The sequence below is a fragment of the Lissotriton helveticus genome, assembly GCF_964261635.1.
Source record: "Lissotriton helveticus chromosome 1_1 unlocalized genomic scaffold, aLisHel1.1 SUPER_1_unloc_34, whole genome shotgun sequence".
Taxonomy (NCBI): domain Eukaryota; kingdom Metazoa; phylum Chordata; class Amphibia; order Caudata; family Salamandridae; genus Lissotriton; species Lissotriton helveticus.
Genome location: NW_027611675.1, coordinates 1,860,137 through 1,887,788, shown reverse-complemented (window position 1 = coordinate 1,887,788; position 27,652 = coordinate 1,860,137). Strand labels below are relative to the sequence as shown.

The 27,652-nt window shown below is 43.1% G+C and overlaps 1 protein-coding gene across 1 annotated transcript in view; it reads right to left on the bottom strand.

Moving 5' to 3' along the window:
* Positions 1 to 27,652, bottom strand: part of LOC144805946 (uncharacterized) — a 389,169-nt gene that overhangs the window by 271,460 nt on the left and 90,057 nt on the right. The window contains 1 exon segment of the mRNA XM_078672408.1: positions 2,532 to 2,601. Within this exon segment, the coding sequence (XP_078528534.1) occupies positions 2,532 to 2,601 (70 nt within the window).

Genomic DNA, 27,652 nt, shown 5'->3' with positions numbered 1-27,652 from the left:
TCCCGACCCCTAATTCCTGTTCCTGTTCCCTTCGTCCAGTCTGTGACCTCCGCCACTAGACACCACCTGTACGTTCCCTCAGCCCTTGAAGTCCAAATGTGTGCAGTCCTTGCTCGACTCTACAATAGAAATAACATGTTAACTTCCCATACGCGCTACTTGTACCTACTGTCGCACCCCCTCGGGCGCCCTACTTTCTTTATGCCACCCACAAGTCCAAGTGGCAACTAATCCCTGTGTGCCTTCGAAACCCTTTAATCCTCAATGGCTCCTTCCCCACAATCCTTGCCGCCCATGCATCCCTCCCCCATCCGCATTGGTGGAGGCACACTGGGGAAGGGGGCACAGGGTGTTGGGATGTCACCACTCTCCCAACCCCCCCACACCCCAAACCCCCGGCATTGGCCTTGCACACTCCCACCAAGGCCAGGAGAGGTGGGGGCAGACTGGACCCCCCACCTCTCCCTTTATGAACGCTGTGCTCCTGTACTCGTATACTGTGTTGTGCTCTGCTCAGCCTGATCCTACTCCTCCCCCCCCAACCGGACCCTGTGTTAATTTGCCCTGCCCCCCCCCCTGTGCCGTGTGTGGCCAGCAGCCCTGTTTGAGACTCCTTCATGCGCACACACGCCGCCACCCCCCAGTACCCAACCGGTCTTTGAAGACCATCTGCGCATTAACGATACTCCGTTATTTCACCCCTTCCAAGAGGCCCGAGCTCCACCTTGCTTATTACTTAAACATACAGCCCCTCCCCGGCTGCCATTAACATGACGAGAATTACCGAGTAATCGTGATGACAGACCAGCTGCCGGGAAAGTGTTTCATCATTTCGGTGTATCTTTGGAAGCATCCGTATTGTCCCTGCTATGTGGTGAAATCTCGCAGTTATTTTTGTTCTATGACCAGTCCTGCCTACTACCCGCAGAATTCCCTTATCTCTATCCAAGGCTCTTTACTGTATCCCAAATTTGTTGCAACCTGCGCCAACCACAACGGGTAGGAAATACAGTCACCTCCAGCACCTTTTACATTTTTTATTTAGTCCGGTGGGATCCACCTGAACAATGTGCGTCCTTGCAAAGGCAGCTTTTGCGCCAGTATGCACTCCCGCACGCCCACCTTACCGTGATATGTACTATCTTTTGGCGCCTTCTCCCCCTTAGTTCGTGTTTTTTTTTTGCTCGGCATATCCACTTTTGCCTCAAGGCTCGCCCCCCCCCTCAGGACCCGACCACCGGGGCCCTCCCTCACTGCGCCAACCGCCCCCCCCCCCCCAGAATTCCTTTACTACCCCTTGCCCCCTTCCCAGGACACACTCCCCTTCACTCTTGCCTCCTGTAACTGTCCCTCAGTAATGTACCCCTTGCCACCTCCCGTATCCACCCACAATTGTCGCCACTGCCCCGCGCAATTCAGCCCTGTCCCCCCATCATTTGCCCACCAGCAATATTCTCCTCTTTTATATCCTTAATGCTCCCATTGCGAGGCGCCCCGCCGCCCCCCCGGGCAAAGCCCGCGCCACACAAACAAACAAATAATTGCCGCGCATCTAGGAGAATACTGTGCAACCTCTCACCGGGCAATCCTCGCAATCAACCCCCCCACCCCACCCCTCTCTCCGCTGAGCACCAGCAGCCTCGCCATCCCCGCATCCGCAACCCTCGACCGGCTCACCCACAACTCGAATCCAGCCCTCCCTTCCAGCTCTGTACACCACATAGAATCATCACACAAAATAAGCTCATTATGGCCACATGTACTCATACTTTTACAAAAAAGGGGGAGTGTGGCCCATTCGGACATGAGTGGGGTACGGGCCCATATACTTTATGAGAAAACAGGGGAACCCACACTCAAAATCTTTCACACCATTCTGATTCGGGATGAAGAAGATAAACAAAACTTAATATGCTTATCTCGGCAATTAATTGTGCCGTTTTATTCAACAATTCTTATCAAAAATAGAAAGCAATTTGTGTCAAGAGAAGTCTCACTGTCTTGAACTTACTAACCAAAAACGTACAATTAAACAACTAAATCAAAAAAATACGTGAATGAACAAACATATGAAGAAACATACAAGACTCAAATCAAGAACTGCATCAATGCACAAAAATTCGACAAAAACAAGCATTTAAATTGTGCAGAACATGTGACTAATACGTATTACAAAAATAAGTGCAAAGGGAATATTCATGACATTATCATACGATATTCAACAATATTTGACCAAAATGAAGCCTTTTTAATGTGCTTCCATATAACAACACAGCCTCTCGGTAGAATTGTTACAAGGCGTAATGTTCCCAACAGTCTTAACTATTTATAAACTAGCTAGGATTTAATCCTGCACGCCTACGCGTTTCGAGTTTGGGAGGGTTCTTCTCAAACTCTCTTCAGGGCCAACTGTATTCCATTCCCCATGTGTTGACCTATTAATAAAAACACAAGAATTGAAGGTACTTGTTACTGAATGCTCCCCTCAACCTGCTCAGCCTTTCTCATGTGTACAATGTAAAAAGACGTACCTCTGGGGGTGTGAGGTAATTCAATTCGTCCAGAAAACTCTTGTGATTCAATACGGTCTTGTGCAATGATCTAAAAGGATGTGAAATTTTATGAAGCTTATGGGGCTATGTATACATTTTCATTTAAAATTAACTATAAGACCTGCGTGCCGTTCATACCTGGTTGGAAGGTGAAAGGAGGACCAAGTACGGCTGTAATTCTCATAAAATGGAGGTGTCCGTTTTGAGCCTGGTGCGCTGTAAGCAAAGTTAGCGCATTACTTATTTTTTGATGAGGTTGACAATTAAACTATCCAGTGAAATTGTGCGTATAAAGGTCATGACTTACTGTCTGCGCACCCAATTTTCAAGATTCAGGTGTATCTCCGACCGCAGTGGAGTCGATTAGTTATTTTGGTCCCTTTTTTACACATGTACTCATAAGGCACTTAACATTTTAAGACTTTGTACATAATAAATTCGTACGTATTGGTAAATCAACCTTGAGCACTTCTGAAGTGCAAGTTTCTTTGGAACTTTTATCTTTTGTGTTTATTTCGCAACAAAGCAGAACTAAATTCCCCAATCCAAAATGGTATCTTCCTGTTAACACCAAGCCGAATGACCTCCTATTATTGTAGTACCTTAACTGAGCCTATTGTTTATTTATTTATGCATTTTTATATAGCGCGGACTTTACCCGAAGGTGTCAGAGCGCTTTACAATAGAAACAGAACTGATACATGAGAAAATTCCATGTGAACAAAATACAAAAGCAAGCGTTACAATAAATGAAGCAAAATTGACAATTGTGAGCCAGCAAAATACAAGTGGTAAATTACAATCGTGAGCCAACAAAATACAAGAGGTAGCAAACCGTGCATTACAGGAGGAAAAAGTGTGAAAGAATATACAGCGAATGTTGTTAACTTTTATAGATGACTATCAATAAGACGCAGGCTACTGAGGACTTACATGTAGCAAATCTCTACCCACCCTTGTGCTCACTGTAACTGCCGACCTGTGTCCCACCCGCCCCCTGGGCACATTGCTCGTGCCATTGTCCTCAATGTCCCCACACCCTCTTCATGGCATAATGCTTCCGATTATAACCCTCGCTTATTGCGCTCGCCCCGCCGATGCCAGGAGTGGGATTTTCACTCTATTGAGGGGCCGAGGTCTGTCCCACCCGAACCTCCTAACTACCCGGCCGCTTGTTCTGTATCCACACGTATCCTTGTTGCGCTGACCCATGCCTTCTTAATTGACTACCACGGGGGATGGGGTAGGGGGGGGCAAACTCCTTACCGGCACTTCTCCAAGCTCCCTGCACCTTATGCTCCCACCCCCCACCCCCGCCCCCCTTATCTGCCGCTCCCTGCCATGCCGGTGGGGCAGGCTCCGCCTCCGTTCCCCCCCAATTCACCAGCCCTTAGTACCATCGCGGCCCTCCCTGTTCTCCTCCTCTTACACATTCCTTTCCCTTGATGACTCCCCCTTGGTTGTCACTAACCCCCTCCGCTGTATCTTCCCTGTCTGCCTGCGTTGGTGCCCCACTACGCCCCCTATCTTTTGGCGCCCTGACCGTCTCCCGCCCCCTTGTTCGCTTTTTGCGCCATACCCCCCCCCCCCTTCCCCCCAGCCCAAGCCCACGTGAATTTCACCGGGACCGCGCCTGACCTTCCCCTTCATGGCCACCCAGTTCCATGTCGACACAATCCATGCCTAATTCTTGCAATACACCTTTAGTGTTTATTCCCCACGAGTGCCATCCAACGATATGCCTTCGCTACACATGTATAACTCCCTTCTTATTTCTGTTCCCTTTGCATCGGCGGACTATTCTCCGAATGGCGCCAACTGTGCCTCCCTGACCCTCGCCCATAACCCTATTCCTTACCTTCCTCACCCGGTCGCCCCCTCCCACCAACCCTATGCCACCACCCTTTACCCCGCAATCCGACCCCCTTATGCCTCCTCCATGGCTAACTCGTTGGCGCCCTTTTTCGCTATCCTAGACTGCCCGTTCTTGCTCGTCCCATAATCACCTCTGCACCCCGAATTCACTACTTTGGCCCCCGCAGTCTGTTACCCCACCGCCGCCCGCCTTGCACCCATCACTTTTGTCTCCTCCCGATACTTCCCTTCAAACAGAGCCCCCACTGCTTCGAGAGCTGCTTTGTCCTTGAGCCCCTGCCCCGGGCGCACCCGTCCCTCCTGACCCGTGGCAGAGCACCCCCCTAATCCTGGTCCCCTTGCCATCGCACCCTCATTGCTGTTATTTATTACCGTCCCCTTATTGTTGAGGGTCCCTGTTTGCGCGGCACCCGCGACCTCCCGGCCCACAAGCCCTCGGTCGCCCCCCCCCCACAGAACACCCCTGACCACTGTCCGGCCAAGCCACCCTCCTGCTCCCGACCCCAACCACGCATCCCCGAACCTCCCCTGAGCCCCCCAACCCTTTCCATGCAGGCACCCTTTCCCGAGCGCCCCCCCCCCTGTGCACAAGGCTCGAGGGCTCGCCTATCCCACATTTCATACCTGCCCACATGCAACCTTCTCTCTGCCGGATGCCTTTGTCCCCATTACTTGGACTCCGTGTTGTCCTTTCCCGCGCGTGGCACGAGGCCCTCAGACCGCACCATATTCCAGCCGCCCAGATCCTTGTATTTACCCGCCCAGAAACCAATCCTTGCAATCGCCCAGGCCTGACACCCTGCCGACCCGAGCCAGTAAAGTCCGCAAACCCATAACCCCCCCCTGGTGTTCCCCCCATCATCTGCTGCCCCCCTGCGCCGTCAATAGTTGGCTAATTTGCGGGCAGTGACTAATAACTGTCCTCTACCTTCCGCTATCAATACTTGCTATCCCACCCACTCTTCACCTTACCTGCATTGCACCATCTACCCCTCTCCGTCCGCATCACTCCCCTCTGCACTCCCCGTACCAGCCCCCCCCCCTGGTGCCGCGTGCCCTTCTCCCACTCATTCTCTCCTACACCCCCCATATTACAACCCCCCAAGCCAACACCTCCCCCACCTCACCTGGCACTTTGTCGACGCCGCACCTCTTCTGCTGACACAATTCCCCGGAGAAAGAGGGCCTTGCGCCCGGTGCCCACCTTTAAGTACCCCTACCCCCTGCCACATTCCTAACCCTAGATTTACATCTGAGCTGGCCCAGCCCATTCTCTGGTGGGCCCGCTCTTTCTCCTTCCTTCTCTCCAGCCAATCCTTATTGGTGCCCGGGCTCTGCTTCCCGGGGGAGGCCTCCACTGAGACCCCCGGTCCAGCCACTTGTGGAGTTCTTAGAGTTTCGTAAGTATTCTCAATGTTCACGTGTACTATATTCTAATGTTATGTGTTCCTTCATGCGCGTCTCTTGAAGAGTGTTTTCTTTCAAGAGACGCATCCCTCGTGACACTCCTTACCTGTGGACTTCAACTGTGAGTCTGCGACTTCTTCAGTTGGAGTTTGCTGCGTACGGATGTGCTCCTGTGGTGTGCTCTTTAATTATGGTAATAAATCTTACCTAACAACTTCAACATTGTTTCCTGATATTCATTACCAGCTGGAAGTTCATTTCTACCTTTACATTTGGCGACAAGGACAATTTTGGTCAAAAAGAGCACATCACCTACCTTGCACGATCCCGCCTAACCTCACCGCCATCTTCAAGACCTCTTCAAGCTCTTCTACGAGAAAATCCGCCGCTTATTGGTCGTCTCATCAGGATTTTGCATAATTTTATGCATTTCTTCAATTCCTGACGGACCCCGTTGCGCGTCACTCATGACGTGAGCGAGATTGTCATCTCGTCTCGAGCATACGTCATCGCGCATGCGTGCAGGAGCGTAGCTACGCTTGGAGGCCATATTGGTTTGTTTTCTGGTTACCATAACAACGATTTACCGATCGTAAGAGTCGGAAAGGAAACAACCTCAATTAACCTTATAAAAGACTTACGGTGAGCGGTTTTGAAAGAATTACATTGAATTTTATGTCTTATAAAGAGTTTTTAAAGGAATAGTCAAACGGGTTTTGAACAAATTTAAAATTTTACAAACCTGACTTTACACTTCTTCATTGGTACTTAATTATAAACAACATGGCCACGAACCAGCAGATAGTTACTTTAAATTATTTTCTACCAGTACCAGGAAAGCCTAAAGAACCTTGGAGGCATTGGTTTCAAAACTTTGAAAGTTATTTAATCGCCATAGGAGCTGATGAATACTCTCCTAAAAGGAAACTGGCAATACTTTATAGCAATTTGGGTAAAGAAGGCAGACAGATTTTTAACAATTTACCCAATCCTCTGCCATCTTCTACTGGTGGAGGTGATATTAATGAATACTCAGCTGCAATTTTAAAATTGAAAAGGAAATTCCTTGAGCAACCTAGTGTTATACTTGAACGCTTTAATTTCATGAAAAGACGTCAAGAACAGGATGAGTCTATTGAAGAATTTATTTCTGCTTTGAGAAACCTCGCTGCTGAGTGCAGTTTTGGAACTTATCTAGAAACTGCTTTAAGAGACCAGTTTGTATATAATTGCTGTCACAAGAAGATTCAAGAGAGAATATTGAGTTGCAGAGACCCTACTTTATCTGAAGTTTTAGAAATAGCTAAGGGTATCGAAAGATCAATTGTATCTTCCAAATGTATTACTGAAGCTAATTCATTCCCTCAACCTGATTTAAATATTAATGCTGTTTATACTAGAAATAAGCCTTTTCAGAAACCATTTCAAAGGAGAACAAATACCTTTTGTTTTCGTTGTGGTTCTAAAACGCACTTAAGTAACAGCCCAATTTGTCCAGCTCAAGGAAAAAAGTGCACTTTTTGTCAAAAAATTTGACATTTTCAATCTGTTTGTCGCAACCGAAAAAGTTCTCAAATTAATAACATATCTTGCTTTACAGGTGAAAACTCTGATGACATTCAATTTATTGACTCTGAAATGAAAAATACTACTATTAATACTATTGAAATCGTTACTCCTAACAGAAATTTGATTGAAAAAGAAATTCTTTCTATTCATTCAGTTTCTATATGTATGGTTAATTCCAATGGTTCGGGACACGCAAAAGATCCGACTTGCCAGGTAATTGTTGATCATTTAACAATCAACATGATGGCGGATTCAGGTGCCCCCGTTACCATTATATCTGAACTACTGTTCAATACTCATTGGTCCCCCAGAATTACTCTTGAACCATTGGATATCATACCAAAAGCATATGCTGGGAAAAGCATTGAAATGTGGGGTTTCTTTATTACTAATGTAACTTGTTTGAGCAGATGTATCCATACAAAAGTCTATGTTGCGACTGATGGGAAATGCATTATTGGGTGGCAAGATCTTGCCAAAATGGGTCTCAAACTTGTCCCTGGATCTGATTGTCCTGTTCAGATAAATGAACAATGTGATGTGTCCTTTGTTAATTTCATTGATGTAGGAATAGTTAACAAAATCATTTCAGATTTCCCCGAAGTCTTTAATGATTCTGTCGGTATGATCAAGAACTATGAGCATCGCATTCGACTCAAACCAAATGCTATCCCAGTAATTCACAAATTGAGAAATGTTCCTCTCAATGTGAGAGATGATTTAAAAAAGGTACTATTGAAAATGGTAGATGAGAAGATAATTGAAGCTGTTGATTCATCTTTATGGGTCAGTCCTATCGTGGTCGTTAAAAAAAAAGATTCTAGCATCCGTTTGTGTGCCGACCTTCGATCATTAAATCAGAATATTTTAATCGACTGTTACCCCTTACCCAGAATTCAAGAACTTCTCACTGGAATTGCTGAGTCCAAATTGTTTACGCTCTTAGATTTAAGGAGTGCGTACCACCAAATTCCCCTGACCAAATGTTCATCCGAACTCACCACATTTATTACTCCGTTTGGGGCCTTTCAATATCTAAGACTCCCTTTTGGTTTAGCAAGTGCCGCAAGTGTTTTTCAAAAATTTATGGACAGCGTTTTATGTAATATTAAGGGTGTGCAAGCATATCAAGATGATGTTTTAATCCATTCCAAGAACGTTAATGAACATATTAAGGATGTACGCATTGTACTATCTCGCTTCAGTGAAGTTGGGATCACTCTTGGTAAAAATAAGTGCAAGTTCTTTGTGGAAGAATTAGACTATTTAGGTCATTCCATTTCCACCATGGGTATCAAACCCAAACTTTCCCTCACTCAAGCTATTCAAAATGTACCCATTCCAAACAACAAAGATGCTTTGAGATCATTTCTTGGTCTCACCGAATATTACTCAAGATTTGTCATGAATTATTCTCAATTAGTTCAACCCCTTAGGATTTTAATTAAAAAAGATATCTCATTTTTGTGGAATGATGAAGCAGATTTAGCTTTCAATAACATTAAGAAAGTCATTATAAATTCTCCAGCTCTATCATCCTTTACACCAGGCCTTAAATGTGGCATTTACGTGGACGCTAGTCAGAAAGGTCTAGGTGCTGTTCTTTGTCAATGGAATGGTTCTGTAGAGCATACCATTGGTTTTGCATCAAAATCACTCAGCAATGCTGAACATAATTACAGCACCATTGAAAAGGAAGCCCTAGGTTGTGTTTGGGCTGTAGAAAAATTTAAAGTCTACATTTGGGGTTCTCATTTTTTGTTATACACTGATCATAAACCTTTAATACATCTCTTAAATGGAAATGGCACTGGTAAAGCCTCTTCGAGGTTAGTGAGAATCCTTTCCAAATTACATGACTTCAATTTCAGTATTCACCACATTGCTGGAGGCAGGAACATGAGGGCCGATGCTCTTTCAAGGTTACCTTTAGAAGATAATAATGATGTTCTTGGAGATGATGTTGAGTGCGTTGTTGCCTCCTTGGAGGATTTAATTCTCTCCCCTCTTTCTATTTCCGAAGAGGATTGGTTCAAATATTATGCTGAGGATGAAACTATTGTAGCGGTGAAGAATTTAATAATTTCAGGCTGGCCCAGAATTCGTTCTCTTCCTGCTTCTTTGAAGTCCTTTGCACAAGTTTCTGAAGAATTAAAAATTGTCAATGGGATCATTTTTAGGGGCGATCGATGTGTTCCACCTTTAATTTTACGCAAAAAGTTATTTATTACAGCACATCAAGGTCATTTGGGTGTAGGCGGGACCTCACGCAAATTAAAAGAACATTTCTGGTGGCCCGCCATGGAAAGGAATGTCAATGATTGGATTGATGCATGTAGCACTTGCCTAGCTTCTGATAAACATTGGAAATTGCAGAATTTATCATTACATAATGTTCCCATTCCCGATGAACCTTGGGTCAAGTTGGCCATTGATTTTTCCGGACCCTTTGAGATTCTTCCTCAATCTCAACGCTACATTGTCTCTGTTGTAGACTATTACTCCAAGTGGTTTGACTTTGATTTTTGTACCAACCCAGATTCTATTTCAGCCATGAGATTCTTACAGAGGATTTTTAGAATGGAAGGGCCCCCCAAGGAAATTGTCAGTGACAATGGTTCGCATTTTTGCTCTAATGTTATGGAGGAATTCTTGAAGAAGTTTGATGTCAAACACTTGAGAGTAGCCCTTTATTCCCCCATGTCAAATGGTTTAATTGAACGCATGAACCGATTTTTAAAAGAGGGCATTCAGACTGCTCATTCTTGTAAAGAAAATGTTGAGGTTTTCCTAAGAGAAAAGGTTTGGGCATACTTGGTTACCCCACACTCCACCACTGGCATATCACCTTTCAGATTACTTAAAAAAAGGAACCCACATGGTACTGTTTGTCCCTCCTGGATCAAAAAATTGATTTCAGAAAATTCTAGTTGTCTAGCCTGTTCTGACAAATTAATTCTTAAGAGTAATGTTGAGAAACAACAAGCTGTACAAAGACGAAATTTTAATGCCAAAGTTGTTTCTACCCCTGAAATATTTATAGTAGGTGATTGGGTCATGTTTAAGTCCATGGATAGAGTTAAGAAAGGCCTATCTAAGTTTTCACTTCCTACCCAGGTACTTAAAGTGTCAAAAGGTTCTTTATTTTTGGATAAAAGAGGATGGCGAAATAAACGTTCACTTGTTAAGCTAACTTCTGAACAAGCTAAGAGCATCCTCAGAACCAAAAGTGAGAATGGTATTCATTCTTGTTCTTTTCTTGATTTGCCACAGTTGGAATTCCCAGCTTCTAATGATGCTACTTCTCCTTCTCAAGTCACCCAAATTTCAAATGAAGAAGTTTCACCTTCACTGGAAGTTTCACTTCCTATTCCTAACAATGTTGAAAATGATGAAACTACTTGTTCATCCACCGTTACTCATGTTTCTGATAGTACTTCTAGAACTCATAGGAACTGCTCCTTTCCCACTCGTTTTAGAGATTATTATTTTAATTAAGTTTTATTTATTATAGTTACGTTTTCTTTCTGTTCCTTATTTGGTGAGGAGGGAGGAGATGTGGAGTTCTTAGAGTTTCGTAAGTATTCTCAATGTTCACGTGTACTATATTCTAATGTTATGTGTTCCTTCACGCGCGTCTCTTGAAGAGTGTTTTCTTTCAAGAGACGCATCCCTCGTGACACTCCTTACCTGTGGACTTCAACTGTGAGTCTGCGACTTCTTCAGTTGGAGTTTGCTGCGTACGGATGTGCTCCTGTGGTGTGCTCTTTAATTATGGTAATAAATCTTACCTAACAACTTCAACATTGTTTCCTGATATTCATTACCAGCTGGAAGTTCATTTCTACCTTTACATTTGGCGACAAGGACAATTTTGGTCAAAAAGAGCACATCACCTACCTTGCACGATCCCGCCTAACCTCACCGCCATCTTCAAGACCTCTTCAAGCTCTTCTACGAGAAAATCCGCCGCTTATTGGTCGTCTCATCAGGATTTTGCATAATTTTATGCATTTCTTCAATTCCTGACGGACCCCGTTGCGCGTCACTCATGACGTGAGCGAGATTGTCATCTCGTCTCGAGCATACGTCATCGCGCATGCATGCAGGAGCGTAGCTACGCTTGGAGGCCATATTGGTTTGTTTTCTGGTTACCATAACAACGATTTACCGATCGTAAGAGTCGGAAAGGAAACAACCTCAATTAACCTTATAAAAGACTTACGGTGAGCGGTTTTGAAAGAATTACATTGAATTTTATGTCTTATAAAGAGTTTTTAAAGGAATAGTCAAACGGGTTTTGAACAAATTTAAAATTTTACAAACCTGACTTTACACTTCTTCATTGGTACTTAATTATAAACAACATGGCCACGAACCAGCAGATAGTTACTTTAAATTATTTTCTACCAGTACCAGGAAAGCCTAAAGAACCTTGGAGGCATTGGTTTCAAAACTTTGAAAGTTATTTAATCGCCATAGGAGCTGATGAATACTCTCCTAAAAGGAAACTGGCAATACTTTATAGCAATTTGGGTAAAGAAGGCAGACAGATTTTTAACAATTTACCCAATCCTCTGCCATCTTCTACTGGTGGAGGTGATATTAATGAATACTCAGCTGCAATTTTAAAATTGAAAAGGAAATTCCTTGAGCAACCTAGTGTTATACTTGAACGCTTTAATTTCATGAAAAGACGTCAAGAACAGGATGAGTCTATTGAAGAATTTATTTCTGCTTTGAGAAACCTCGCTGCTGAGTGCAGTTTTGGAACTTATCTAGAAACTGCTTTAAGAGACCAGTTTGTATATAATTGCTGTCACAAGAAGATTCAAGAGAGAATATTGAGTTGCAGAGACCCTACTTTATCTGAAGTTTTAGAAATAGCTAAGGGTATCGAAAGATCAATTGTATCTTCCAAATGTATTACTGAAGCTAATTCATTCCCTCAACCTGATTTAAATATTAATGCTGTTTATACTAGAAATAAGCCTTTTCAGAAACCATTTCAAAGGAGAACAAATACCTTTTGTTTTCGTTGTGGTTCTAAAAAGCACTTAAGTAACAGCCCAATTTGTCCAGCTCAAGGAAAAAAGTGCACTTTTTGTCAAAAAATTTGACATTTTCAATCTGTTTGTCGCAACCGAAAAAAGTTCTCAAATTAATAACATATCTTGCTTTACAGGTGAAAACTCTGATGACATTCAATTTATTGACTCTGAAATGAAAAATACTACTATTAATACTATTGAAATCGTTACTCCTAACAGAAATTTGATTGAAAAAGAAATTCTTTCTATTCATTCAGTTTCTATATGTATGGTTAATTCCAATGGTTCGGGACACGCAAAAGATCCGACTTGCCAGGTAATTGTTGATCATTTAACAATCAACATGATGGCGGATTCAGGTGCCCCCGTTACCATTATATCTGAACTACTGTTCAATACTCATTGGTCCCCCAGAATTACTCTTGAACCATTGGATATCATACCAAAAGCATATGCTGGGAAAAGCATTGAAATGTGGGGTTTCTTTATTACTAATGTAACTTGTTTGAGCAGATGTATCCATACAAAAGTCTATGTTGCGACTGATGGGAAATGCATTATTGGGTGGCAAGATCTTGCCAAAATGGGTCTCAAACTTGTCCCTGGATCTGATTGTCCTGTTCAGATAAATGAACAATGTGATGTGTCCTTTGTTAATTTCATTGATGTAGGAATAGTTAACAAAATCATTTCAGATTTCCCCGAAGTCTTTAATGATTCTGTCGGTATGATCAAGAACTATGAGCATCGCATTCGACTCAAACCAAATGCTATCCCAGTAATTCACAAATTGAGAAATGTTCCTCTCAATGTGAGAGATGATTTAAAAAAGGTACTATTGAAAATGGTAGATGAGAAGATAATTGAAGCTGTTGATTCATCTTTATGGGTCAGTCCTATCGTGGTCGTTAAAAAAAAAGATTCTAGCATCCGTTTGTGTGCCGACCTTCGATCATTAAATCAGAATATTTTAATCGACTGTTACCCCTTACCCAGAATTCAAGAACTTCTCACTGGAATTGCTGAGTCCAAATTGTTTACGCTCTTAGATTTAAGGAGTGCGTACCACCAAATTCCCATGACCAAATGTTCATCCGAACTCACCACATTTATTACTCTGTTTGGGGCCTTTCAATATCTAAGACTCCCTTTTGGTTTAGCAAGTGCCGCAAGTGTTTTTCAAAAATTTATGGACAGCGTTTTATGTAATATTAAGGGTGTGCAAGCATATCAAGATGATGTTTTAATCCATTCCAAGAACGTTAATGAACATATTAAGGATGTACGCATTGTACTATCTCGCTTCAGTGAAGTTGGGATCACTCTTGGTAAAAATAAGTGCAAGTTCTTTGTGGAAGAATTAGACTATTTAGGTCATTCCATTTCCACCATGGGTATCAAACCCAAACTTTCCCTCACTCAAGCTATTCAAAATGTACCCATTCCAAACAACAAAGATGCTTTGAGATCATTTCTTGGTCTCACCGAATATTACTCAAGATTTGTCATGAATTATTCTCAATTAGTTCAACCCCTTAGGATTTTAATTAAAAAAGATATCTCATTTTTGTGGAATGATGAAGCAGATTTAGCTTTCAATAACATTAAGAAAGTCATTATAAATTCTCCAGCTCTATCATCCTTTACACCAGGCCTTAAATGTGGCATTTACGTGGACGCTAGTCAGAAAGGTCTAGGTGCTGTTCTTTGTCAATGGAATGGTTCTGTAGAGCATACCATTGGTTTTGCATCAAAATCACTCAGCAATGCTGAACATAATTACAGCACCATTGAAAAGGAAGCCCTAGGTTGTGTTTGGGCTGTAGAAAAATTTAAAGTCTACATTTGGGGTTCTCATTTTTTGTTATACACTGATCATAAACCTTTAATACATCTCTTAAATGGAAATGGCACTGGTAAAGCCTCTTCGAGGTTAGTGAGAATCCTTTCCAAATTACATGACTTCAATTTCAGTATTCACCACATTGCTGGAGGCAGGAACATGAGGGCCGATGCTCTTTCAAGGTTACCTTTAGAAGATAATAATGATGTTCTTGGAGATGATGTTGAGTGCGTTGTTGCCTCCTTGGAGGATTTAATTCTCTCCCCTCTTTCTATTTCCGAAGAGGATTGGTTCAAATATTATGCTGAGGATGAAACTATTGTAGCGGTGAAGAATTTAATAATTTCAGGCTGGCCCAGAATTCGTTCTCTTCCTGCTTCTTTGAAGTCCTTTGCACAAGTTTCTGAAGAATTAAAAATTGTCAATGGGATCATTTTTAGGGGCGATCGATGTGTTCCACCTTTAATTTTACGCAAAAAGTTATTTATTACAGCACATCAAGGTCATTTGGGTGTAGGCGGGACCTCACGCAAATTAAAAGAACATTTCTGGTGGCCCGCCATGGAAAGGAATGTCAATGATTGGATTGATGCATGTAGCACTTGCCTAGCTTCTGATAAACATTGGAAATTGCAGAATTTATCATTACATAATGTTCCCATTCCCGATGAACCTTGGGTCAAGTTGGCCATTGATTTTTCCGGACCCTTTGAGATTCTTCCTCAATCTCAACGCTACATTGTCTCTGTTGTAGACTATTACTCCAAGTGGTTTGACTTTGATTTTTGTACCAACCCAGATTCTATTTCAGCCATGAGATTCTTACAGAGGATTTTTAGAATGGAAGGGCCCCCCAAGGAAATTGTCAGTGACAATGGTTCGCATTTTTGCTCTAATGTTATGGAGGAATTCTTGAAGAAGTTTGATGTCAAACACTTGAGAGTAGCCCTTTATTCCCCCATGTCAAATGGTTTAATTGAACGCATGAACCGATTTTTAAAAGAGGGCATTCAGACTGCTCATTCTTGTAAAGAAAATGTTGAGGTTTTCCTAAGAGAAAAGGTTTGGGCATACTTGGTTACCCCACACTCCACCACTGGCATATCACCTTTCAGATTACTTAAAAAAAGGAACCCACATGGTACTGTTTGTCCCTCCTGGATCAAAAAATTGATTTCAGAAAATTCTAGTTGTCTAGCCTGTTCTGACAAATTAATTCTTAAGAGTAATGTTGAGAAACAACAAGCTGTACAAAGACGAAATTTTAATGCCAAAGTTGTTTCTACCCCTGAAATATTTATAGTAGGTGATTGGGTCATGTTTAAGTCCATGGATAGAGTTAAGAAAGGCCTATCTAAGTTTTCACTTCCTACCCAGGTACTTAAAGTGTCAAAAGGTTCTTTATTTTTGGATAAAAGAGGATGGCGAAATAAACGTTCACTTGTTAAGCTAACTTCTGAACAAGCTAAGAGCATCCTCAGAACCAAAAGTGAGAATGGTATTCATTCTTGTTCTTTTCTTGATTTGCCACAGTTGGAATTCCCAGCTTCTAATGATGCTACTTCTCCTTCTCAAGTCACCCAAATTTCAAATGAAGAAGTTTCACCTTCACTGGAAGTTTCACTTCCTATTCCTAACAATGTTGAAAATGATGAAACTACTTGTTCATCCACCGTTACTCATGTTTCTGATAGTACTTCTAGAACTCATAGGAACTGCTCCTTTCCCACTCGTTTTAGAGATTATTATTTTAATTAAGTTTTATTTATTATAGTTACGTTTTCTTTCTGTTCCTTATTTGGTGAGGAGGGAGGAGATGTGGAGTTCTTAGAGTTTCGTAAGTATTCTCAATGTTCACGTGTACTATATTCTAATGTTATGTGTTCCTTCACGCGCGTCTCTTGAAGAGTGTTTTCTTTCAAGAGACGCATCCCTCGTGACACTCCTTACCTGTGGACTTCAACTGTGAGTCTGCGACTTCTTCAGTTGGAGTTTGCTGCGTACGGATGTGCTCCTGTGGTGTGCTCTTTAATTATGGTAATAAATCTTACCTAACAACTTCAACATTGTTTCCTGATATTCATTACCAGCTGGAAGTTCATTTCTACCTTTACACCACTGTCCCCCTCCCCCTGGGGAGTGGGGGGCTGAACCAAGGGGCAGCTCTGGGGGTCTGGGGGGGGGAGGCCTCCACTGAGACCCCCGGTCCAGCCACTCTCCCCCTCCCCCTGGGGAGTTGGGGGCTGAACCAAGGGGCATTTTTGGAGGGTTTCTGTGCAAGAAGCTCCGTGATTGGTTGAAACGTGAGGCCTCTCGGGGGCGGCCGGGCCTCGCTGAGGAGAGGAGCGCGCGCTGATTCCCTCAGGAAGGCGTCATCACAGCGCCGCTGCGTCACCGGATGCCGGGCTCTTCGAGGCGCTAAAAACGATAAAAATAAAGAGCGGACATTTAGGAACGAGGGGGCAGAGCATCAGCACTCAAACTGGAACGCACGAAACTAGGCACACTGCGTTTCTAAGGGAAATTCCAAGTTATTTTATTAGTGTATTGTACCATATGTGTTTATAAACGAAGCATTGGTAAAGCCCATAGAGGGACCTTGAATAATTGTGTTACAGATGGGTCGGAGGCAGAGATGGCGCCCAGAGAAGGAAGGAAACAAAGATAGTGTTACCCCCCCCTCCCTCTCCCCCCCCCATTGCTGGAACCGACTCAGACGGAAATGATACATTTGGGACCCAGAGCTCAAGTCCCCATGAGGCTGCTGCAGGAGCCTGGCTGTCGGAGGGGGCGTGGCGGGGCTAATTCTTTTCTAGGACAAAAGGCAGTTTTCCCTCTTGAAACCTGTGACTTGGAACCTGTGACTCCCTCGTCGGGGTCCGGTACGAGGGAGTCACAGGTTCCAAGAGGGTGCCTGGCGTCGAGGGCGGTGTGCCAATTACACCTCCGCCCCCCTCCCGTGACCCATGGTGCAGATCGCAATCCTTTTTCAGGTGCAGAAAACCTGATTTTGGTAAGCCTCCTAAACCAGGAGTAATAGGGACTGAGCAATCGCTCTTTTCCCTTGCACTTTCACTTTTTTCTTTTTTTCACTTTCACGCCCCTAGGTAAGGGTGAGCCTTAGAGTGCTCATACCGCCAGGTTTTAGCACAACGAAAGGTCCTGATGACTGCCTGGTAAAATAACACCGTTTCAGAGGCAGAAACATGTTGACTGATTTTATTAATAAAGGGAATTAACCATACAATTAATTTTGGATTAAATTCCTAACACATAAAATAATTTTTATAACCGTGTCCGAGTGATCTACAAATAGTTTTTTTGATACACTTGGGACATTTTTTACCTATATTTCACTGTAAGCCTTCACACAAAACCTGCTCCGCAGTAGTTCTTGCGTCGCAGCACACTAAAGAGGCACTCGGCCTCTTTAGTGGGGCCCAATGATGAAGCATGTCACTGACCATGTCGGTGAGTGAGGGCTTTCTTTACTAACCGAAGTGAGGTTAGCTTCAATTTTTGCTCCTTTATGTGGTTTACTCTTATTCCACTGACCCTCTTCTTTTGTTTGAGTACCTTGACCGGGGATTAAGAGTGTGTCTTGAATCTCCCTATCTCTCTTTTTGTTGTTACATATCTTATCCATGACCCACCTCAAATCTCCGCTCTACTGTCCAAAAGCCAATGGATTGGTAGAAAGAGCTAATAGGATGATGATGGATACCACACAATTAACCTTAGCATCCCATGAACCAGTGGAAGTAGCCATAAGAAAGATGTTCTGATCATATCACATCACACCAAATGCTGTCACTGGAACTACTCCTTTTGCCTCTCTTAAAGGGCGTAATCCAGGTTCCAAACTCACACCCAACTGGCTCAATGGAGGATGTCCGGTCTGGGTAGACAGGAAATCTGTTCTAGGAAAAGTAGAGAAGCATCAATTAGAATACAAATCTAGATATTACCAGAAATGGGGTGCAGTCAACAAGAGTTGGCAAGAAGGTCAGTGGGTAATCATTAAGAAACCTAACATTTCTCGAGACAGAATTTCCTCATTTTCTAAATCTTTAAGAATAAAAAAGAGTCAACAAAAAATTCAGTCGAGCTGGAAGACGGGAGCACCTGGTGTAGTGTAGTTCCTATATTCCCAATAGGCTCTGCGCATTGGAATAATATATCCTATAGATTAGACGTAGGACTGAGGTCGACTAGGTGTCTATTAAATATACTAAACTTAATAGTGAGTGCCAGCTAGCTCAGCGGTCCCTAGAAACTTTCTCGAATTCACAAGAAGGGATTTGTTTCTGACAACCGCATAAACATGACAACTTTGTTTCCCAAGAATAAGAAATATATCTCTAGAGTCGCAGAAACAATAGATTAGTATTTCACTCAGTCAATTGTGCATGCTTCGTTTCAACAGAGTTTTTAGAGAAATAGAGAGACGGGCGTTTTCAATAAAAAGGTTTATTGAAGATTCTTATTTCTCATACAAGACAAGTGAACTGCTACAATCGTTAAGCACACTGCAAAGTATAATGCGTACAGCGAGAATAGTATTATAAAATACTACTGTAAAAGCATTGTATGGTTTCTAAGCCGTAAAAAAATACATACATAAATAACATTGACTAAAAATACTCAACTGGTGCTTCTAAATACGCCTACCCCAATGTACCTAACCTAAGTCTAGTACGCGGGAAGAAGTAAGTGTTGTGTAGCATAGGTTTAGTTGTTTTTGCCAAGAATCTACCAAAGGTTTCTCTAGGTTCTAATCAGCTTCATACCTTGGATTAGAATGAAGGAGGTCTGGAATCTCTGTCTCAGGACTCGATTTACCAATACCCCGCAAGGGGAGCTTGGAAACACCAGAGCTGAATTCTCGGCGAGAGAAAGACAGCCTCTTGATCAGTGCATCAGCTGGAGGGTCGGCTTCCTTCTGCACTTGCTGAAGCGAGCTGCGTCGGGCAAGTAGTCGAACTGCTCCGAACCACCGTAGTTTGCCATAGCACGTGAAGGTATATTTATACCTTGAAGATGTTTAGGAATGCCATAGATTGACGTAAAGTCAGGCATAATAATGTCAGGAAAGAACCCCTAGGGAATAGTTGTTCTTTTCAAAGTACATGAGTTCTTGGACAAATCAATATTCAAGCAAGGGGAAGTTCCCTAACTGCTTAAGTCGATTTTCCAAGAAATTGTTGTGACGTTTGGTACGGGTGGAAGTAGCCATGCCTGTATTTGGTCTGCAAGGGCTATGTCTAAATGAGGGATTGATCTCTATGTCTATATAAGGGCATGAATCGGGACAAATTACTCGGATCTCTAAACGCCACACAACACAGGCACATGGGCAATGTAGCAAGCTGCCCAAAAGTACAATCGTTAGTATCTTCCAGTGAAGTACACCAAGGCGGATCAACATCCAACGCATCTGCCTCCATTAAACCCAGGTCTCATCAGCCACTGTCTTGGCCAGCAGATTATAAATTGTATCTTTAGCATGGACATTTATCTTTGTGCAATTATTAACTTGTTTCCTGATGTAAGTGCAGTATATCCCTTATTCAAAGGGAGATGTGTTGTAACTTAATGTATTCTCCTTATATTCTCCCTCCTTCCTCCCACCCTTCTCCTTTCCTTCTCACCCCTGTTCCTTTCACCCATTGGTACATTCCACCTTAGAATGTTAAGTGAGAGCTCACCTTAGAAGGTTGATGAGAGACTAGGAGCAGGTGCTGAATGACCTAACGGAATTAACTCCTGCTCTTACCTTCTCTTGTGGCCTCATTCTTAACAAATGGTTATTTAATGCGTAGGACAAATCGACACACAACTAGCTTTGTGAATTGGTCCTTTAATATTAAACATTCACGTGTTCAGGCCTTAGATATACCGGAAAACTAGTGCATCGTTAGCAGTAATTGAATGTACAAAGATAATAACATCCTTCAATATACAACCAATGGAAAGTGTAGCATCATGAATATGCAATATACTTAACCCTGCCTTTAGCTACTCAACTACTAAGCAATCCACATCACCCCGGGAGAGTGGATGGCATGAACAAACAAATCCGCATCACAAGTCATGTGAGTGAGTAGCATTTGCCCTATTGAGTATTAATTGGTCTACCCAATAAGTAAGCTTGTAAATGCTACATACCAAACCATTTATCCAAGGTCTGCATACTACTAGTAATTGACCTTTAAAACACCTCTCTTGTTTAGGGAATCCGTTGAACAGTCATGGACACGAAGAACAAGAGCTTGGTGACAGAATTCATACTTGTGGGTTTCACCGGAAGTCCTGAACTGCGGATTCTAATGTTCATCATTCTTCTGTTCACATACATGGTCACAGCATTGGGAAATGTTCTCATGATTACCTTAATAGGCATAGACCGACGACTACACACACCCATGTATTTCTTTCTGTGGAATCTATCCCTGCTGGAGACCATTAACATCTCCAACATTGTGCCTTTAATGCTAGTGCAGATGCTCTCGCTGCACAAATCAATTCCAAAGGCCAACTGCTTCATGCAGTCTTTTATCTTTGCTTATCTCGGATCCATTATTCTTTTACTTCTGCCAATCATGTCCTTGGATCGCTTTGTGGCGATATGCAACCCACTGCGTTACACCACCATCATGAGAGGCCGGTTCTGCGTACGGCTCATTATTGGAGCATGGGTGAGTTCACTCATTTGTAACCTCTACCCAACTATTATCATAACAGGGCTTCCCTACTGTGGTCCCAACGTCATAAACCATTTCTACTGTGATGGCCTGTCTGTCGTGAAGCTGGCTTGTAGGGACACAAGGATCCTCCACACCATCGATATCATCTCAGCGCTCGCCTTCCTGCTGAGCTCTCTGGGGCTAACTGTCGTGTCCTACGGCTTCATCATTTCCAAGATTGTGCGAATCCCATCAATGAAAGGAAGACAGAAGGCGTTCTCCACATGCAGCTCCCACTTGACCATGGTTATACTCGTCTATGGAGGCACCATCTTGCTTCAAGTCAGCCCAGCAATGCACCCTTCAGTGGAGGTCTACAAAACAGTGCATTTGTTCGTTAACATTATTTCCGCTTTAATGAATCCTTTTGTGTACACCTTGAGAAACGAACAAGTCAGAAATGTGTTAAAAACACGAATACGAAGAGAAATATGCTGCAGGTAATATACACATCCATTTATAAATTAGCTTATAATACACAACACAAACCAGCTTGCTATACTGAAAGCACTGAGTTCATCAGTCAAAGTTAACCTTACAGCTGGGGACAGTAGTGGTAAAGTGGTGATACTAACTAAACTTGTGTTGGTACTAAGGGCCCGATGTAGGTAGGCAAATACCGGTCGGAAACGGCCGAAAATACCGATTTTCGGCAGTTTCCGACCGGTATGTGGATGTTGAGATGTAGGGGCATGTCAAATTACAGAATCAGTAATTTTTCCGAATCTGTAATTTTACCGATTCGGTAAAATACCGAATTGGTAAAATTACCGATTCTGTAATTTTACATGTAGGTAGCACTGTAATCAGTGCTACAAGGGTTTAAGAATTCGTTATTTACCACCAACTAGAAGTTGGTGGTAAATAATGAAAACCCTTCAAATAGCATTTTTTTTTGCTTTAAAAATGTGCCATGTTGCAGATATACATGCCCTAAAGGCATGTATGTCAGCAACATGTGCACCCATGCACAAGTGAGGGGTGCAACAGGGTGTCAAAGTGACACCCTGTCCCCCTTGTAAATTCGGTACTTTTACCGAATAGGTATTTGCCGATTCAGTATTTGGCATTGATTCCTATGGGCCTCAAGGCCCATAGGAGTCAATGGCAATTACAGAATCAGTAAATACAGATTCGGTAATTACCGAATCTTACCGATTCAGTAATTGAATCGGTAAAAATACCTACATCCCGATTGCCAGTTCTTAAATACCGAATCGGTGTGATTCGGTATTCAAGAATCAGTAATCTGGGATTACCTACATCGGGCCCCAAATATCCAGACTTGCCTTCCTCATTAAGGGCTTCCTTGACGCTAATCTCGATAATCCATCCAACTGTGCCTTGTTAGAGTTACCTATAACTTCTGCAACTAAATTAGTTCTATCCAACTGGAAAAGCATGCAGAAAGCCGTCTTTAACTCCTATATCAACTGGATATCCTACATCAGGGGCGCAGACAAAATCTCACTTAAAAACTCACCATGGAAGACACCCTCTAAACCCATCTGGGATACGTTGGACAACTACTCGGCCACAAGAAAGCCTCCTCGGAAACACCCCATATACAGTTATCTCTCCATATTAAAATCTCCCTAATCATCATACGTAACCAAACCTAAGACTACTACCATTTTTATGTCTTACCTTATTCTCTTTCCACAATTATCACTGGATAGTGCTTGACTAATCTCATCATTTATGAGTCTCTGTACTTCAGAGTTCACACCCACCCTATTCAGGGGACCAAAATCCTGCATAAAGCACATATAGTCTAGGTATACGCAGATCAGAGGTTGCCACACTCCTGCACCTGACTTGCTGGCTTACTCTACATACCAGGCTAACATACATGTATTACTGTGTTTACAACATTATGTTTTATCACTTACTTGCCAGCAACCTGGTGTCACCTATCACAAAACTCTTCAGAATTGTCAATGTCTCTACAACTGTCATTGATGCCTCTGCTCAAAAGTGAGTTATGTATCATTTACCAGCCCCCTCAGTAACCCACGCACCGTGACAGATTCTACGACTAATCTGACCCTGCCTCCTTATCCTCCTCTCCGTACCTTCTCTTACCCTTTAGGTTTATTTTGTATTTACCTATGTTCTCTCTATAACATTTGTTATATGATTTTATGTATAATTTTATGCATTTGTAGCCTTTAAAAACTCAATAAAAAGCTTTAAAATCTAAGTACATCCTGAATTTCACTATTCCTAGAAAACCAACTTCCTCCAAAGAAATGTTTGGAAATATGGGATGAAAGGGTGCATAGCGCTCAATTGGAACATAAATTGGCTAGGAAAGCAATATGTTCTAAAGGTGCACTGGAGAGGTATTCTAAGACTGTGTTTTTACCCTTATGACTACAGTCCACTTAATCATTAGTGGAACTCGGGAACCCACACCGAGTCATTATTGGAAACCAGGCCCACTCTAATTCATTACTGGAAGCCAGCGGCAATCACCTATGCATTTCCCATGATTTGAACTGCAAATAAATACACAATAAAGACTGAAATAAGCATTCTTCAAACAAACACATAAATAATGATTTATTTTCTAACCCTGGGCGTAGCTGGGCTACGCGGAGGATAAACTCCGTGAAACTCCTGCGTAGGTCCGCTCTGCTACCCGCCTCCCACCCCCCTTATTAACAACTGATTACAAATGAAATAAAAAAAGTTTAAAGTAAATTAAATCCACTTACCTTGGCTGCGGCGTCCCCGGGCTGCCCTCCTCCTCTTCATCAATGTCTCTCTGAAAACTGTGCGTGGTTTTAGTTTACTTTAAACTCTTTTTATTTAATTTGTAATCAATAGTTAATAGGGGGGGTGGGAGCTGGCCAACCCTGCTCCGCCGCTGAAGTGTACGGAGATTTGCCTACTCTGCGTTCTCCGCGGCACGTGGAGTACGCAAATCTCCACACACTCCACGAGCAGAGTGGAGTTCTCCGCCCATGATTACTATTTTCTTTGAATCCCAAATAAATATACAATACAATCAAAATGTTAATTTTAATGGGAAAACAGTTTTCTTAAATTCAATTGAGGTCAGCCATTGTCCATGCCAGGTTCCGTTTGATGCACTTGCTCTGCTCTCATGAATCAATCTGAGGATTCTAACTTAATTTATAGCATCCAATTTAAAATGTCTTTCCATTTACAGAATGTTTTACATTTTTCAATGTTGCTTCTATATATATGCAGTTTATTGAATCTGGTAATATTATGTAATGTTCTATGCAGTGGCAGATGCCTTGAGTGGGCTCTGTGGACCCCTTAAACGAAAAAGAATTTGATCTGGGTAAAGTGCATTGATTTGATGCCTGCCACACATTCCAGTTTAAACCCAGCCATATGCAAATCAGTCTTGACCCTGTTCCCCACGGTACCAGTCCAGCCCGACGTTCCAGGCCAGGTCCTCTCGGGACCAGAAACAAGCATCCTAGGACCAGTTTCGGGGTTTCACACCTCATCAGCCAGGCTAGCTTGAATTCAGTGGCACAGTGAGCCTGGGACCCACAAAAAATGGATATACCTGGCGTACTTAGGGCGAGAAAGCATAAGACACCCAAATGATGGATGGAATGCAGAACAAATCAAAACATTTATCCCCAGTCAATAGATCAGTGTTAAATCCATTGTTCTTTTGCTCGCCATGCATTGCTTGCTACACCACCTGCTTCAAGCTAGCCTGGCTGTTGAGGGGTGTTACCCTGAAACCTGTCCAAGGATGCTTGTTTCTGGTCCAGGGAAGACCTGGCCTGGCAGTTCGTTCTGGTTTGTTCCCATGGGGAACAGGGTCAAGAGTGATTTGTGGCTGGTTCTAAACTGGAATGGCGTGGCATGCAAAAAAATTATGGATTTAACCCAGATCTGTGACTGGGGTGAATGCTTGATTAATTCAGCATTCCATCCACCATCTGCTCTTTTTGCATCTGTACCAAATGTGACAATCGCATGGCAGAGTCTGCTATGGTCTGTATTGTCAATTTTCATGCAGATCCTTGTAGGGGTGTAAGTTAGGAGGAGGCGAAAAAAATATGTCTTTTCCCATTGAACTTCCATTGCATGCTTGGCTTGCTGCTACAGCCAAAACTGAAAAACAAAGTTACACTGAACTTGGAGTGAAAGCACAACTTTGCTCTGAAAGCATGCATGTGTTGGTTTGGTGTAATTTCATTAAGCAGTTTTTGAGATATAAGTTATTTAAACAGTTACCTAGCAGGCTTTAAAGGGTTAACTCTTTTGTGTAACTTGGACATTTAGGAACAGTGGATCTTCTGAAAAGTCAGATATAAAACATTAAAGGAATCCCATTGGAGGAGGGAGAATTTTCTCTCATGCCTCTTTCAGACCCATAGTTCAGCGATTCAACCATGGATTAGTTCTATGATTGGCTGATGCAAGAAAACATTTTCTTCTGCTGCAGCCATTTCAGGATGCAAGGCTTGGTTCCCTTGCCCCAAACATAAAACAGAAAAGGCCATAAAAGGAGCAACCCTAGCCCAGGCCGTAGTGAGGGGTGGGGCGCCTCAAAGGGCCTCCCGTGGGGTACATATGATACCTACAATGGCACACTGGTCTTGGTTGGCCACCACAGACGGTGCCCTCGGTTGGTGAATTCCCCAAAGAACTGTGGGGAAGATTTACAAGCCCCTTGTGCCACTTTTGCGTCATTTTTAACATGGGAAAAGTGAGGCAAAAGTGGCACAAGGGGCTTGTAAATCTGCCCCTGTGAATCTAGGGCAAGACACATGCCTGTGTACTGCCAACCCAGGGCAACCTCGGCCAGTCCCTTTGACCACTTCCTGCTGCATGTAGCCATAGGGAAAACTGTTCAAATTAAATCAAATAAATCAAGAGAGAGCTTTTGGAGACTGGTTCAACTCATGATCCTTCAGTGGTAAATTGAACATCCACTCAGCATTTGTTTTGCAATAAAACACAACGAGCAGTCAAACAAGGTAAACTAAGCTGCAGTCAGTTTTGAAAAATAAATACCTTCGTCCTTTCTTCCAAGGCAGATCCAGGAGGAACCACAGCATGAATTGTTGTAGTAAAAATGGCTGGGCGTATAAAGGGACAATGAGAACAACTGTAGACTGCAGGGAAGATATTGGGGGGATGTGGGAGCTCGGGAGGAGGGGGGGTTAGGTGCCTCATGTTGTACAGTTTGACACAGGATTTGTGAATCATCAGAAACTACGAGCTCTGTGACATTTTTTTATGCATGAGATCTGTGGCTCGGTTTTAGATTCTAAGAGTTCAAGGAACCAGCCAGAGCCATAGATTTCTGCCACTATTTTTTAATCTGCTGATTTTCTTATATTAAAACAGAAAGACCAACAGCATAGCTACACACAGTAACTTCCGGTAATACTTTGACTGTATTTAGGGCCTAGCCTTTGATCAGCCCCTGCTCCTACCTCATGCTGTACATGACTGAAGGCAATGTGCAGATGACACAAAGGACAGGCCCTGCTCCTATCTCAGGCTGCACATGACTGAAGGCAATGTGCAGATGACACTAAGGCCAGGCCCTGCTCCTACCTCATGCTGCACATGACTGAAGGCAATGTGCAGTAGAGACAAAGGCCAGGCCCTGCTCCTACCTCATGGTGTATATGACTGAAGGCAATGTGCAGATGACACAAAGGCCAGGTCCTGCTCCTACCTCAAGCTGTACATGACTGAAGGCAATGTGCAGATGACACAAAGGCCAGGCCCTGCTCCTACCTCATGCTGCACATGACTGAAGGCAATGTGCAGCAGAGACAAAGGCCAGGCTCCTACCTCAAGCTGTACATGACTGAAGGCAATGTGCAGATGACACAAAGGCCAGGTCCTGCTCCTACCTCAAGCTGTACATGACTGAAGGCAATGTGCAGATGACACAAAGGCCAGGCCCTGCTCCTTACCTCATGGTGTATATGACTGAAGGCAATGTGCAGATGACACAAAGGCCAGGCCCTGCTCCTACCTCATGCTGCACATGACTGAAGGCAATGTGCAGCAGAGACAAAGGCCAGGCTCCTACCTCAAGCTGTACATGACTGAAGGCAATGTGCAGATGACACAAAGGCCAGGTCCTGCTCCTACCTCAAGCTGTACATGACTGAAGGCAATGTGCATATGACACAAAGGCCAGGCCCTGCTCCTACCTCATGCTGTACATGACTGAAAGTAATGTGAAGTAGAGACAGAGGCCCGGCCCGGCTCCTACCTCATGCTGTACATGACTTGTGGAAATGTACCTTTTTAGCGGTACACTGGTGCAGGGTCACCCTTTTTTCTATGGGTTCAAAGACCAACAAAACAGAGATCAGCACTGGAGTTGGAAATAAGTAACAAGGGTATTAATCACTCATGAGTGGGACCACATCCACACAGCACTCTTAAGTGATGCCTGATGTAGTACACTGAATTCACAGAACACAGCTCTTTTTATACAGGTATACTGTAGTGTAAGCATGTGAACAGAAATATGAAGAACAAGTTTTAGAAAGTTATCAGCAAACAACAACAGTTGAAAAACCACAAGGTCAGCAAAGTGGGAGGGGGAGCAGGAGTGCTTATGGCAGCAAGACATGATTG